General features: G+C 39.3%; 1 protein-coding gene across 21 annotated transcripts in view; it reads right to left on the bottom strand.

Annotated features, from left to right (window-relative positions):
* Positions 1-17,049, bottom strand: part of SYNJ1 (synaptojanin 1) — a 102,298-nt gene that overhangs the window by 67,656 nt on the left and 17,593 nt on the right. For all 21 annotated transcript variants that reach the window (XM_058427968.1, XM_058427970.1, XM_058427972.1 and 18 more), the window contains exons 3-4: positions 6,229-6,315; positions 4,111-4,378 (exon numbers count right to left, since the gene is read on the bottom strand). In XM_058427968.1, coding sequence (XP_058283951.1) covers positions 4,111-4,378; positions 6,229-6,315 — 355 coding nt within the window. The remainder of the gene's footprint in view (positions 1-4,110; positions 4,379-6,228; positions 6,316-17,049) is intronic.

Here is a 17,049-nt window from a genome sequence, read left to right as displayed (position 1 = left end):
GGCATTATCTCGTCTCACTGCAACCTCTGTCTCCCAGGTTCAAGCGATTCTTCTGCCTCAGCCTCCCACGTAGCTGGGATGACAGGCATGTACCACCAAGCCGGGCTAATTTTTTGTTTTTGTTTTTTTTTCTTTTTTGAGACAGAGGCTCACTCTTGCCCAGGTTGGAGTGCAGTGGCGGGATCTTGGCTCACTGCAAGCTCCGCCTCCCAGTTTTATGTCATTCTCCTGCCTCAGCCTCCTGAGTAGCTGGGACCACAGGCGCCCACCACCATGCTCGGCTAATTTTTTGTATTTTTAGTAGAGACGGGGTTTCACCGTGTTAGTGTTAGCCAGGATGGTCTTGAATTTCTGACCTTGTGATCCACCCGCCTCGGCCTCCCAAAGTGCTGGGATTACAGGCGTGAGCCACTGCGCCCACCCATGAAGCTCTACTTTTAAGGCTTGAGTTTTATAAGACTCTATTTTAATTAATTTAAATTTAAATAGCAAGATGTGGCTAGTGGCTACCACATTAGATAGTGCAGGCATAGGGTTTATCATCGCTCCAAACACTTTTAGCATTCTAGGTAACAGATGTGGCCTGGTTTCCAAACTTTTTTCAGAGAAAAAAATTTTATTCAAACAAACATGCAGAAGCCCAATAATTATGATACAGATAAAAGCTGCTATGGCTAAAGCGGGGATTGGGACTGAACTTTGCTGGGTTGGCCTTCGCACCCTGATTACCCCTCGGGGGTCTCTCCTGGAACCTTAGACCTCCACAGAACATATAAAGAAGCTTCTAACAACATACCACTAAGGAAAATATATTGTTAAGTGGAAAAACTCTATCAATTCGAAAATGAGTTTTCTATATTATTGAAGCTTGGTTCTCTAGGTTTTAAGTGGAATTCTTCTACTTAAGTGCTCCGTACTCTCTATCTTCCTGTCTTAAATAAGGTATAAAAGATGTAATAGCATTCTCTTGAAGACTCACAGCAATAGCCCTCAACTCCCTGCCAGCCCCTCAGATTACAAGCTGCAATAGAGATAAAAAGGGTGGTCACTTGCAGTTCCGGAAAACCAGCTACGACCCCAACCCCTCTTATCCATCCAGGAAAGCACACGGGAAAATAAATGAGTGATGATATTACTACAGGGATAATGTTAAATCTGATGACCATTACTTATTTTAAAAATACATTGACTTAAACTTCCATACTTTACTATTACCCACATTGATCTGAGGCAAAGTTCAAATTGGTTGTGACCCAGTATGTCCAATCACCACAGCTGAGACCTATGCCACAGCAAAATTATAAGAAACTTACTTGTCCCCATTTAAATAGACCTTAAATCCAATGCATTTTGTGCAGGCAGAGTTTCTCTCTATGCTGTCAGTTTTCATTTTTCTTTGCTGTCAGTGTGTCACTGTTTTAGCATTTAAATTTATACATGACTTTTGACTGGCAGCAGCTTAGAATTTCCAATGGAGTAAAGCTATCTGGGCTTTGTGATAGGTATCTGCCACTCTTTGGCTACAAAAATTGCATGGTTGTATCTTGGAAAATATTGCTACTAAGTGCAAGGGTATGCACAATGAATTCCAAAAGTTTCTGTTTTTCTATATAAACTGAAGCTCAAGAATGCCAATCCTTAGCAAAATTGTAAAATGAGCAAAATTCACCTTTGGTGCTCTGGCCGTCCCTTTGTTCAACCTGTCTCCTGCTGGACAAACCCCAGGCTTTCTTTTATCTGACTTTGCCCCCATCTCTACTCTTAAGTGAATTAAAAAAAAAAAAAAATGAGGCCAAGTACGGTGGCTCATGCCTATAATCCTAGCACTTTGGGAGGCTGAGGCAGGGAGATCACTTGAGGTCAGGAGTTGGAGACCAGCCTGGCCAACGTGGTGAAACTCCATCCTTATTAAAAACACAAAAATATTAGCCAGTGTGGTGGCGCACGCCTGTGGTCCCAGCTACCCAGGAGGCTGAGGCAGGAGAATTGCTTGAACCTAGGAGGTGAAGGTTGCAGTGAGCCAAGATCGCGCCACTGCACTCCAGCCTGGGCGACAGAGTGACACTCTCAAAAAAATCAATCAACCAACCAACCAATTAATCATTCCTACTGATTAAACCTAGGCAATATATCTGCATCTGCTTTGACTTCTAATTGTTGCATGAAAGCTTTTATCTCTCGATCTAAGAAACTTTGGGTAAAAATGAGGAGGGAAAAAAATGTAAGGACAGCTGCAACACATTTACCTTTTCAAGGGACTTCAACATCTTCTACTAGAAAAAGTGTAGTGTTGACATGGTTTTAACTCTTGGAAGCCTATTTCTCAATGCTTCACAAAAGTACATCCTATCACTGCTAGCTTCTTTGGGCAGGCAGGAACTCATGTCCATTCATCTGCCCTGTTAGTCCCTGCATCCTCTCTCTCCTTTCCCCTCCCTCATGGTCTCCTTCTCTGCTAAACCCAAGTCTCTAACACATAATGCTATACACCCTGTTTTTATTCTGTCCACTCTTCTCCCTGATGCCACCACTCTGGGTCAAAACACTTCCATGTGAGCTACAATGTGACCAAGCTGTTGCTCTAAAGTTAGTTGCTTATCCTAAGGTTGTTGTTGACTTTGAGTCTTCTGACAGCTAGGGCAAATGGGTGACACCCGAATGTGCTACTCAAGGACTATATAAGTGACAGTGAAAGTGTGAGAGAGAAAAAGTAAACAAGAGGAAACATCTTGAATCTGAACTGTTAAGGGAGGCCAAGAGCAGACAGTCCTGAACTTTGGCCTTATAACATATGTCAACATAATAAAACATAATTTCCACATGATATCAACAGAAAAAGTCAACATCAGTGCTGGCTGTAAACAACAGAACCACTATACTAGAAATCTGGTCTGCTGCAATAGAACAATGCTAATTATAGTCCCATGTGTTCTGCTCACCATTTGTGCCTACTTAGAATACAGCACAGTTATGCATAATCATGAAATACATCACACTTACCTACATAAGTCCTAACTTATTATAGTACTAGACTTTGTCCCAGTATACTACTTCTTCACAGTCTGTTGCTCTTGAATCAAGACCACCTACTTATAACCTTAAAATTTAGAATAATAAGGGAATGTTGGCTTAGAAAGGGAATGCTGCCAGAGACAAGATCTCAAAACCAAGAATAGGAAATGTGAGTAACACAGTTTTGTTACAATTAAATTCATTTCTAAAGATACACAACTATTTTAAATGTATTTTAGAAATGAAAGTTCAGTCTAGATCGGGGGAGCACAGGGGTTTTATGTCACATGCCAACTTCAATAAACCGACAGTGGCTGCCTGCTATGCTCTGCTGAGGACTCCAGAGAAGGAAAGAGGGATACGCTCAATTAGCAGTGTCTATCCCTTGTTATCTCTAGACATAACAACTGCTGAACTTTTTTTTTTTCGTAAAGCAAGCAAAAGTTTTATTGGGGAAGTACAAGTACACTCCAAGAAAGGAGTGGGCTGACCCTGCTGGAAACACCCCCAAAACATTCTGCATTGTTATCTTCTATTGTCTCAGTTCCTTCTTTACCCAGTTCTCACCAAAGTTTGGGGGATCCTCCCTTACTCTGCTTAATGCACATGCACGGGAACCAGTGATCAATATGAATCCATCTAATGGTGGCACTGCTTATTACCACCACCCCAGGAAGGTATAGCCATCGATTTTTGTACTCATTATGCCTGCTCAGCTCTCAGAAATTCCCCTTTGCCTTTTTCCTTCCTTATCAGGATCTACTTAACAACATTCTGACAGTTCGACCATGGAGTGAGTACTGAGCATCCTAAGAGGTGTTCCGGGGCATTCTTTCCAACATGGATACCACCCCCTCGTGCCTGCTCATATCTGACTGTCTACTCTTACATTGCTCCCTCAAGGCGCTGGGACCCAGAAATCTTTTGGGAGATGGGGTAGAGGTCATTCTCTGTAGCTACTTCCTGCTGAAAAGGGGCATCGAGGGTCTTCAGGGTCCTTCCTCCTTTCTTGCTGTCATGGTGAGGAGGTTTTGGATGACCTAACAACTGCTGAACGTACTATGTCCCAAATCACCAAAAGGGAAAAAATGAACTCACCAGAAAAATCTATTATCAGTTGTCTGTTCTTGCATGCTACGATGCGCATTAAGACTCAAATCTAAACTGATGCCAGATGCAGACCATGCAAAATAAAAGTTTCCTGAATTCAAAACTTTCCGCACTTCGGAAATGCGATCCTCATCTGAAGAATCGATTCGCAGTGATATAAACTCAGTGGAAGTAACTCGGAAAACTTCAGATTCTTGAATTTTTCCAACAGACATACATCCAGTGACTAGGACCAGATAATGTAACATAGTATCACCTGCAAAACCCAAAGATTTTACTGGATGAAAAATCCCAACATTTTCAAGCTATTCCATTTCTTCTTGCACCTCTATTTTAAAAATCTGACATTGTGATTATTTTAAACTTATCATGGATGTGTTGAAATTCACTAGACATTTTGGTTGAAAAAATCCTTGTTTAAATATATTAAGTATAAAAAAGCATTTAAACATTAAAAGGATAATCTCACACGAAATTGTTCCTGAACTTACTCTGAGGCTAAAAAAACTTTATCGAATAATTGGCCGGGTGCAGTGGCTCACGCCTGTAATCCCAGCACTTTGGGAGGCTGAGGCAGGTGGATCACCTGAGGCCGGGAATTCAAGACCACCCTGACCAACATGGAGAAACCCCATCTCTACTAAAAATAAAAAAACTAGCTGGGCGTGGTGGTGCATGCCTGTGATCCCAGCTACTCAGGAGGCTGATGCAGGAGAATCACTTGAACCTGGAAGGTGGAGTCTGCGGTGAGCCAAGATCGCACCATTGCACTCCAGCCTGGGCAACAGGAGCTAAAACTACGTCTCAAAAAAAACCACATGAACAAACAAACAAGAAAAAAACATTATCAAATAAAAAAGTATGTGTTACCTTCTCTACTTTTGCTTAATGATTGTCAGAAAATTCAGGTAAGATAATGAATTCACACTCACTTTAACAAGTTCTTTGTAAATAGTAAAGTTGAAAAAATGGTATACTATTATCAGCTGATGATGTTGATGACATATGGACAAAAGTCTCTGGTAACAATTTATAAAGCAATTTGGTTTACAAAAACTTCCATAGAGATTTTTTCATGTAATTATGACAAAAAGCCTCTGAAATTAGTATAAAGTTGAAATTGAGCAATGGTATACTGTGAGCATGGGCTCTGACACAGGTAGAAGCGGCCCTGAATCTCGGCTCCATTACTTATTACCTGGACCAATTTCAGTATGTAGCATAACCAACCTGAGATACCATGTCTTATAAAAAGAGATTAAAGCAAATACCTCATTACACTGTGAGGCTTACCCAGGAGTAATCAGTAAAGCACCTAAGCGCAGTGCTTTATATGTGATAGATTCATAACAAATGACAAATATCCATTTAATAGACCAGTGCTACTCAAAGTATGGTCCATGAACTGTTACCAGCTCACAATGAGAAAGGACACTTACACCAGAATGGAAATCAACTATATTACTAAGTTCACCCTTTAGTTTAGCTGACTTTTTTTTCTAGTAAGACTGTATCAGTGAAGGAAGCCACATGTTGATTTGCATCATAGTGCAAGCTCCTTATCTTATCACGGATCAGTAAGAAAATAATTTATGGACCAGTACCAATCTTGAAGAACACTTTGAGGTGCACAATTACAGATAAACTAGTAACTGCAAAGGTTACTCTGCAGCTCACGGTGACATTACTTGGCAAAAAAAAAAAGGCTCAAGCAGACACTTTCTGAATTCAAAACAGATGTCTTTTCCACTACAAACCAAGAAAAATCAGTGTAGTTCTCATGAAGACACTTTTTCCTAAATGCACTGAAGCAACAAAAAGGAGAATGTTCTGATTTTCTCTTTTGACAACTGATACTTACCTCTTCAAGTGATCAAACCAGAGACTGTCTCCGAACTTCCACTCGCATGAGTTTGAGCATGTAGCATGCCTTTTTGGGCAACAAACATTATCACAACATTAGCTACATTAATGTTTAAAAGATGTTAGCACATGTGTAGCTTAAATATGGAGTCTACAATAATTCATAGCTAGTCCCTCTCAAATCCTTAGAATTACAAAATAGAAATGAAAAAATGGATGAGTTCTACTGAATGATAAACTTACCAAGATTTAACCGCAAAACACCTAAGAGTCCATATGCATCCAGTACTTTGGAGTATGTAGCCTTGATTGCCTCTTTTTCTGCAGATGCTACAAAAAAAAGTTTTAGTTTAAGAAAAATGACCTAAAACATTGGATTCTATTTAGCTAAGTATAAATCCAGAGTTTCAATCAAAAGTTTCTAAATCTGATATTCTTAAAATAAATGTACTGCATAAAGTATTTTCTCAAACTAGTAACATTAGTATTCTTCCCAAAGAGTTAATACATTATTCCAAGACCATCTATTAATTAATTAATCCTCTCCACTGATCTAAACTCTGTCTTCTTATCCTTTTATTCTTGACAGAATAGTGCTTGACACTTAAGAAACTGACAAAACATTTAAATGATAAAAGCTAATGGCAACATTTGACTACACAAATGTAGGGCAAGAATGGGGAAATATGATTCTGAAAGGACAAAAGTCTGGTCTTTGCCTTGATTTATTTCTTCTGCTGTAAAGTTAACGTTATCTTGCTAATGAATATAAACCACAGAATAATTTTCCTAAGACAGGCTATTATGATTATTGTATTAAGAAAAAACAACAACAAAAAATCAAATCCTGAAATGTTAAAGGAAAAACTTTCCTAGCACTTAGCAAATACACATTAAAAATTTCACAAAGAACCAAAGATATATTAACAACCAATATTTCAAAGGACAAATACAAATAATACATCCCACAGTCTACAGTTGATCCTTGAGAAAGATACCTTCCTTTCCTTCCAGGTTTCTTTCCTTCTTTGCTTCTTTCCCTTTTCCATTATCTACACCACACTCAACTCACCTCCTGGCTGACTGGTTCACATCTTATTTACTTCTTATCTCTTACACTTATCCCCTTTCCTTTATCTACGAAATAGGATGTTTGGCAACAGAAAATCATGTAAGTAGATCCTTATGACTGTCTCATTTCCTGCCCATCTTTATTGCCAACAAAAGGGCTCTTCTCAGCCTACTGCTTTGCCTAATACTCCTTTGTACTTTGCATTAGAGATCTTCTACTTTGCCTGAAGCTCTTCTCCAGAGTCCTATAGAACATCTCACTTTCCCTGCCTGCTTTACCTCTTTTCAGACCACGTAGGCTTAAGTCTTCTTCCCAGTGATCTGGCTTCTGCCTTCTGATGAGCTTTGCTCTGCTAGTTGCAGCACAGGCCTAAGACTAACGACTCAATCACTCAATTAGCTGATATTTTCACGATTCTCTAACATGTTCATTATTAAGTGTGGGCCAATATCAAACCACCCAGTATGAAATTAGGGAGTGGAGATTTCACCAGCCCATTAAAGTGATGGGGATTTATATTTCATTCTGCATTCCTTGAGTTCCTATTATTATTATTACATCTTTTTTTTTTTTTTTTTTTTTTGGCTCACTGCAAGCTCCGCCTCCCGGGTTCACGCCATTCTCCTGCCTCAGCCTCCGAGTAGCTGGGACTACAGGCGCCCGCCACCACGCCCGGCTAATTTTTTGTATTTTTAGTAGAGACGGGGTTTCACTGTGGTCTTGATCTCCTGACCTCCTGATCCGCCCGCCTCGGCCTCCCAAAGTGCTGGGATTACAAGCGTGAGCCACAGCGCCCGGCCTACATCTTATGTTTATACAACAGTTAATCCTAACATTCCATGACAAGCAACCCAAATATAAAACATTACAATATAAACTTTAATTACATTTTATAAAGCAAAATAGAATTGCCTTCTAAATACTGCCTCGTTAAGAGTACCACACGTACTGTAAACATTAGAGAGACTTGTTATATCTCTCAGGACAGAAGGCATGACTTCCAGGATAAATATTATTCTAGAGTTTTACAAGTTATATGCCATATACATTTAAAATACAATCACTAATATAGTAATGTAGAAAGTACTAGATATATCCATTTCAGCAGCAATCATCATTTGGGTTCAAATGCCAGGAGGCAGTAGGAGTTAAGAAGAAAATATAGTTTTATTTTTATTTTTTGAGACAGAGGCTGGAGTTCAGTGGCACAATCACAGCTCAATGCAGCCTTGACCTCCCAGGCTCAAGTAATCCTCCTACCTCAGCCTCCCAAGGAGCTGGGACTACAGGCATGTGCCACTATGTCCAGCTAATTTTTTTTTTTTTTTTTTTTTTTGTAGAGATACAGTTTCTCTATGTTGCCCAGGCTGGTTGGAAACTCCCGGGCTCAAGCAATCCTCCTGTCTGAGCCTCTCAAAGTGCTAGGATTACAGGCATGAGCAAAAAACATATTCTTAACATTAAGTCACCACCTTCCTTTAGAAAACAGAAAAGTCATTCTATAACCTAAACTACCATGTAACAAAATGTTCTCTCTTCTAATAACGCATAATAACTATCTTCTCATTAATTACACTCCAAATACATGAACATATGTCTCTCAGGACTGATGAAGGCCCATCTATTAGACTATCATCTAATTCAAACATGCAAACAAATGCCTGGCAGTTTAGTTATTTACATGTTTGTATTCTATTCGGAGACTCAGGAAACAGGATACACACACACCCACACACACATCTTAAAGTGCATACTCTTAGAGCCAAATGTACTTTTAACTCCAGACACTCCCAATTTCTTAAGAGAAAACAGTATCTTCTTCATAAATATATTTGTATCTGAAGGACAGTATTCCCTATTTTATGATATATGCTTCAAAGGTTTTGAGTAGACTGGAGGGAGGCCCAGTAATGGCCACTAAGAGAAGAAGGATGGCCTGTGCAAGAAGCTGAAGCTAGAGGCAGGGGAAAAGGGCGTCCGCTTGTGGGAGGGGCAGCCTGGCATGAGTTCCTGAAGTCTGACTAGGGTGAGGAGAGGACTGTCCACCCATGGGTGTTAGGGGCACCCTGGCATGGTAAGTTAGAGCTTGAGAGGGATGGGGAAGGCAGGGTTTTGAAGTGCCAGTGGGGTAAGGAGGGCACCTATGCAGTGGAGGAGGCTACATTGGCAACAGGAGAGTGGTTATCTATGGGGTATGATCAAGGATAATGAGAGCCAGGTTTCTCACTGTCAGAGAAGGTACTCACAAATACAAAGAGAGAAACTAGAATGGACAGTGTTGATTAGAATTGGTGTTACCAGGCCAGGTGTGGTGGCTCACGTCTGTAATCCGAGCACTTTGGGAGGCCCAGGTGGGCGGATCACGAGGTCAAGAGATTGAGACCATCCTGGCCAACATGGTAAAACCCTGTCTCTACTAAAAATACAAAAAATTAGCTGGGTGTGGTGGCAGGCACCTGTAGTCCCAGCTACTCGGGAAGCTGAGGCAGGAGAATCACTTGAACCCTGGAGGCGGAGGTTGCAGTGAACTGAGATTGCACCACTGCACTCCAGCCTGGTGACAGGGCGAGACTCCGTCTCAAAAAAAAAAAAAAAAAAAAGAATTGGAGTTACCAGTGTTTTCTAGATAGACTGAAGACAGACAAAAAGATAGAAACATAGATATAAGTATATATGTCATATACATATATAGTTACATATACTCCTTAGCACTAGCCACTGAGCAGACCCAGGATCTACAATACTCTGACAGCAATGCGCATACCTAGCATACTTTGGCTTCTACATACCATTCTCCACTAAAAGGAACTACTAGAATTCCTTGGAGAAATGGTTGATTCCAGGGTAAAGGCAGGGACAAAATGAGCCTGCAACATAGTATTGTGCCAAAAAGTAAGTAAGTGTTCAAAGGATAATTGAGATATGTCACAAACATGCAGAAGGCAGCTTGAAGTGGCTTCTACTGGTGAAATCCAGGACAATTTGAGCATCAAAATAAATAATAAGAGTAATGGATTATAAGCCTATGAACTGAAAGTCTCACGAGGAACGGGCAAAACAATTATAAAGGGAAAAAAGTCTTCCCGACATGCCTAGCAAACCATCACCTTTATCAAGTAATCAAAGTGAACACCAACAGGGGCCTGGCACAGTGGCTCACCCCTGTAATCCCAGCACTTCGGGAAGCTGAGGCAGAAGGACCCCTTGAGCCCAGGAGTTCGAGACCAGCCTGGGCAACATGGCGAGACCCTGTCTCTACAAAAAAATATAAAAATTATCCAGGTGTGGTGGCATGCACCTGGGGTCCCAATTACTCAGGAGGCTGTGGTGGGAAGGTTGATTGAGCCTGGGAAGTCAAGGCTACAGTGAGCTGAGATCATGCCACTGCACTCCAACCTGGCCGACAGAGTGAAACCCTGTCTCAACAACAACAACAACAGCAAACCAAAGTGAACACCAACAGTAAGAGGACAAATCAAAACTGTGAGCCACTTGTCAAGACACAATGAAAAGAGCACCATTGCTGCAATACTCCTGCCAGAGGTGAATAACCTGAATCTATGCATGAGCCATCAGACAGACCCAAAGTGAGGGAGAGTCTACAAAGTAACTGGCTTTCACTTTCAACATTTTTAAGGCCACAAATGTCAAAGATCGAGAAATTTTTCCATTTAAGGAGACTAAAGAGACATGACAACAAAATAAAATGTACACATCTGAACTGGATCCTTTTGCTGTAAAAGACATTGTTGGGGCAATTGGTAAAAATTGAAGAGAGGATAAGGATTAGATAGCCATAATACATCACTGTTAATTTTATGATAGTTTTACAAGAGAATGTCTTTCTAGGAAATACATAGCAAAGTATTTGGGGGTGATGGGGCATCACGCCAGCAACCTATTCTTAAAAAGTCCAGAGAATCCACTCAGTTCTGGGGCAAAAAAAAAAAAAAAAAGAAGAAGTCCAGAGGAAAAAAGTTATTTGTACCATACTTCAACCTTTCTTTATGTTTTAAATTGCTTCAAAATTAAAATTTTTTCAATGTAAACAGCAAAAATAATTTTTAAAAATACATATATTTATTGCCAGATAAAGAAGCTTTTATCTCTGACGTTAATAAGGTAAACTCTTCTAAATACCTTGCTATTCCCTCCCTGTACATTTTTTAATGGGGAAAAAAGATTTCCTTATTTTATGAGACTCCATAAAATTCACAAAAATACACGATGGAAGGGGGATGAACCTAATTAAATTTCTGCCCCACTTCTCTGGTAATTTAATTCCAGAAAATTATTTTAGAATCTTCTACTATAAAGAGATTATTTAAAATAAGAAAGGCTATACAACATTACATAAAATAATATGTATAATCTTTAGATAAAATACAGCACTTAGAAATATTTTACAATCATCACCATCATTCTTTTTCCCTTAATAATCTCCCTTGCATCCCATGCTTCAGCCAAAATGAATAATTTTGTTGCCCACATGTTCCACATTCTCTTCCCTTTCTCCCTTTTTTCATACTGTTGTTTCATCTGGACCAACCTTTAATCATCTTTGTATTTCCAAATATTACCTATCCTTCAGTTCCAAATTAAAACACCACTCCCATTCCCAAAGATTTTCCCTGATCACTCTAGCTGGAGGTAAATCTTCCTCCTATTTTATACTATAGTTACATGTAAACTAGTAACAACAGAAACTAAGTCTTATTTCTTTTTCCTTTTTTTTTTTTTTTTTGAGACAGGATCTCACTATATCACCCAGGCTGGAGTACAGTGGCACAATCGCGACTCACTGTAACCTCAAGCTCCTGGGCTCAAGTGATCCTCCTGCCTCAGCCTCCTTCCTGAGTAGCTAGGACTACAGGCACTAATACTACAAGACTACTACTGAGTAGTATTAGGACTATAGGCATGTGCCACCATACCCGGTTAATTTTTATTTTTTGTAGAGACAGGGTCTTTCTATGTTGCCCAGGCTGGTCTGAAACTTCTGGCTTCAAGTGATCCTCCTGCCTTGGCCTCCCAAAGTACTGGGATTACAGGCATGAGCAATTGCACCTAGCATCATTTCCTTATATCTCAACACAATACCTAACGTAACACAGAGACTCTGAATGGAACACTGCAGCTGCTGATTAAATATTCATCTAATAGACAAAAACAAATGGAAAGGTTGTGCATTAAAGAACATGTTTTGCTAATTTAAAGATAATATATAAAGTGGATCACCTGAGGTTGGGAGATCGAGACCAGCCTGGCCAACATGGTGAAACCCTGTCTCTACTAAAAATACAAAAATTAGGTGGGCGTGGTGATGCACGTCTGTAATCCCAGCTACTTGGGAGGCTGAGGCAGGAGAATTGCTTGAGCCCGGGAGGCGGAGGTTGCAGTGAGCCGAGATGCACCACTGCACTCCAGCCTGGGTGACACAGTGAGACTCCGTCTCAAAAAAGAGGTAAAACATTTTATCATTGAAAGTATTTGAATGCCCTCATTACTGAGATTCACATTCAACAACTCCTCAGTTATGTCTGGAAACTTTCAAATGTGTATGTCTGTGGCAGGGAGTAGTAAGGTGGGGGTGGCAAATACAGGCATTGTTAAATGACTGCTAACCAGGGTTTAAAATACTGAAGTTTATGAAGTGGCAGGGTGTGTGGGGAGCTCAGAGGAAGCAAACTGAAAGAATGAGCGGAAATGAAAGTTCGGAAGATACAGTGTTAGGGAAGTTCAGGTCACTTTCCTGATAGTGCAGTCTTTCAAGGTACCCACTGCACTTTCAATGAACCGAATAAACTCCCTTTTGTGAAGAGGTATTTTTTTTCCCCTCCTATTCACGGTGGTTATTAAACAAACGAGATGCTAAGCAAAACAAACCTTTCTTTGTAAGTTACTGATTTCTAACCATAAGTAGGTAGGAATGTCCTAGAAGAGAATTGCTTTCGGAGTGATTCTGAGCCCATCAAGATCGACAGCAGTTCAGCTGAGGTAAGGCGGCCTGCACCTCATTAGTTTTCCTCTTTAAGCTAAACATATAAGCTAAAGCAAATTCCAACTTCTAAAGTTTCTGCTATAACACCTCAGGAATAAATAGTACCTAACTCCCTCTATAGCTTATTTTAAAGGAAAAGACTCTATTTTCCCCATGTCATACTCAACACCATCTTTCATTCATACCTTTTCTTAGGTAGCTTTTTTTTTTCCATTTGACACCAACTCTTTATTAGAAAAGAAAAACTTCTTTATGGGCCCAAAAAGAATCATTTTGCTGGGTGTGGTGGCTCACGCCTATAATCCTAACACTTTAAGAGGCCAAGCAAGTGGATTGCTTGAACTCAAGAGTTCAACACCATCCTAGGCAAGATAGCAAGACCCCATCCCTAAAAAATAAAAAATAAAGGTAGAATAATATGTAACAGGTGAGGGATAACCAAAACTTGCCACATAAAGACAATAAGAAAATTTTACCAATTAACAAGATTCATTTTTCAATGGCTTATTAATCACAGAACAATTAAAAAGCTACATAAAAACCAATCTTACTTATGTATTAGAAATATATTTCAATTCACCCATGGATCCAACACGCTTTTAAAACACTGCCTATTAAACTCATGTACTTACGTTATGCCTAAAGAGTATTGACAGAATTCTCACTGCCATGTGTTTCATGTAAAAGAAATGGAAATCAGGTGGGGCGTGGTGGCTCATGCCTGTAATCCCAGCACTTTGGGACGCCAAGGTGGGAGGATCACTTGAGGTCAGGAGTTTGAGACTAGCCTGGCCAACATGGTAAAAAACCCATCTCTACTACAAAAAAAATACAAAAATTAGCCAGGCATGGTTGCAGACACCTGTAATCCCAGCTACTTGGAAGGCTAAGGCATAAAAGCTCGAACCCAGGAGGTTGAGGTTGCAGTGAGCCGAGATTACATCATTGTACTCCAGCCTGAGTGACAGAACAAGACGCCTTCTCAAAATAAATAAATAAAAACATAAATAAATAAATAAATAAATGAGGGAGAGACGGTAGAAATATAGAAAAACAAAAGTGTTCGTGAGTTGATATTATGGAGGCTAGGTGACATACGTAACAGTTACACTATTTCTCCAAATAAAATGTTAAAAAAATTATTCTCATTACATTCTTTGAAATACTGGATAAATTCAGAAAGGAGAGAGATAACTCTGGCCAATTATCTTGAGAGAGCCAGAAGCTACTAGAATTCTAAGGGATCAGAGAAGTACTTTTCTCTAATTACCCTAGACCAGGAGTGCATTAGCCAAAAGTTCAATAGACATTTGAACTTTTTTTTTTTCCCCAGACAGAATCTCTCACTCTCACCCAAGCCTGAGTGCAGTGGCATGATCATAGCTCACTGTAACCTGAAACCCCTGGGCTCAAGCGATTCTCCCACCTCAACTTCCCAAAGTGCTGGGATTGTAAGTGTGAGCCATTGCACCTGATTGATTTGGACTTTTATAAACTTCAAAGGGACTAGTAAGTCCTACAATCTTTAGAATGGCCCCATAGCCCACACTTCCCAAGGCTCTCAAACACTCATCAAATACTAAATAGATAATAAATTAAGAAAGGAGAAGATTTAGTAATTCCAGAATGGAGGCCTTAGGAAGGGTAAATATTGTTATACCCTGCCATCAATGTTTTCCTTATATTCATCCTAAATAATTTAGTTTTAATATTCTACCTGTTGAAATGGAAACTATCTTTGGAAAATAATAAGTTTGTTTTTGCTCATTATCACAGAAGTTAGGAAATATTTAAAACTATATAAAGCCATGAGGTAGTAATATCCTACAACTTAATTCAGACAACTCAACTCCTTCCTTATTTTAGTTGTGTGCATGTTTTCAAGCTTGTTTTAACCGAACAAATTCATGCATGACTGAAGGGAGGCCCAACCTACAACTTTTCCTCTTTAAGCTACTGGAAGGTAACAAAAATAGAAACGGTAGAGGTGGTCTATTTATAGACTACAGAAAACACTCAGAGTATAAATATATCAATTGTTATCTATCAAAATTTAACATATCAATTGTGCTCTATCATATTACTTGACATCCTCCAACTTTTTCTTTTTTCTGGAGTGACTTACTTTTTTTTTTTTTTTTGAGATGGAGTCTCACTCTGTCGCCAGGCTGGAGTGCAGTGGTGTGATCTTGTCTCACTGCAACCTCCACCTCCTGGGTTCAAGTGATTCTTCTGCCTCAGCCTCCCGGGTAGCTGGGACTACAGGCGGCACCACCATGCCCACCTAATTTTTGTATTTTTAGTAGAAACACGGTTTCACCATGTTGGCCAGGATGCTCTCGATCTCTTGACCTCGTGATCAGCCCGCCTCAGCCTCCCAAAGTGCTGGGATTACAGGTGTGAGCCACTGTGTCCGGCAGTTACTTATAATACTATGTCATGTGACATAACTGGCATTATTCAGCATTGTTGTATTACAACCTCGTTTCTCAAATTAGAATTTAAGGCAAATAATGAAGTATTAGGATCAAACTATAAAAATTCAGATGAAGACATAATCATATGCCTATTTCTTGATTTTCATGAGTTGTGGCTCTAAAAGAGAGGCTTGTTAAATATAACATAGTTGTCACATGATAATCACACCTGCATTGCTAATTCCACATCTGAACAGAAAAGAAACAAAATTAACTTCTTATCCAAGAGCAATAGGTAACTTAAATGTCACTTTCATTTAACTTTAAAAGTATTTTGGGGATTAAATTTAAATGTAAATTTCTCCAACTTCTGATGAATTATAATAATTTAAGCTAAATAATAAAGCCATCCAAATGAAGGGCCTACTATCCAATGTCAACATTCTGCTGTGGGTCAAACCTTGTAGTCTGAGAATACACTGTTCTTCCCCAGCTGATACAGAAGACTAAGCTAAAGAAGGTCAATAACAATGTAAAAATAAGACTGCATGTTAGAATGATCTCTCTAGAACCACAATTTGCCTGTGGTTGCATGCACTGCAGTTTGTGGTGAGCTTATTTGCATGCAGACAGCACTTTGGTATAGAGCCAGAGAACCTCCTGTATGAGGATCCTAGAGATCACATAATCCAAGCTTCTCATTTTCAGAAGAAAAAGAGTAGAGATTAGATCATTCATCCAAGATCACATAACTAACTGGCAGTAAAGCTTCTTTCCATTTCATCATATATAAAGAGAAAAATTATTTTAAAAGGAAAAGGTTCCTCTTATAAAAGTAATTAAAATTCCAGCTGAAAGACATTAAACTATCTAAATTAATGTCCTATTTAAACTGCACATTCCAATCTTGGTGACGTTTAAGGAAAAAAAAAACAAACTTTCATTCATTCATGCAAGAAATATTTACTGAATGCCTACCATGCACCAGGCCCCTGGCAAGGTTCTAGGAATAAAAACAGTCAGTACCGTGACACCTTCTTAGGAATCAGATTAGGAAGACAGGTATTATATAACCATACAAATCCAAAATTATAAATTATATTAAGTACTATAACGGAGTTCCAACAGATTACAATGGGAGAACCTAATTTAAAATTGTTTGTTGGACGAGGACAATGATTAGAATAAACCTCACTGAGGAAGTGACCTTTATAGTGAGACAGGAAGGCTAGCCAAATAAACAGTGGACATAAAAACGTTTCAGGCGACATACATATATACTGTGATCCAGCAATTCCATTCCTAAGAATATATCCAACAGAAATGTGTACATATATGTACCAAAAAACATGTACAAGGATGTTCATACTTGTGTCATTTATAATAGCAAAACTGGAAATAAAGCAAATGTCAACAAAACAGCTAAATATTTTAATATTCATAAAATGGACTACACTGCAACAAAAATGAGTAAACTACTGCCACTTGCTACAACATGGATGATTTCCCATATATCAACATGGATGATTTCATTGAGTGAAAGAAACTAGATACCAAAGAATACACAGAGGGCC

This window comes from Hylobates moloch, unplaced genomic scaffold, assembly GCF_009828535.3.
Source record: "Hylobates moloch isolate HMO894 unplaced genomic scaffold, HMol_V3 SCAFFOLD_14, whole genome shotgun sequence".
NCBI lineage: Eukaryota > Metazoa > Chordata > Mammalia > Primates > Hylobatidae > Hylobates > Hylobates moloch.
This window is presented reverse-complemented; position numbering and strand designations above follow the sequence as displayed.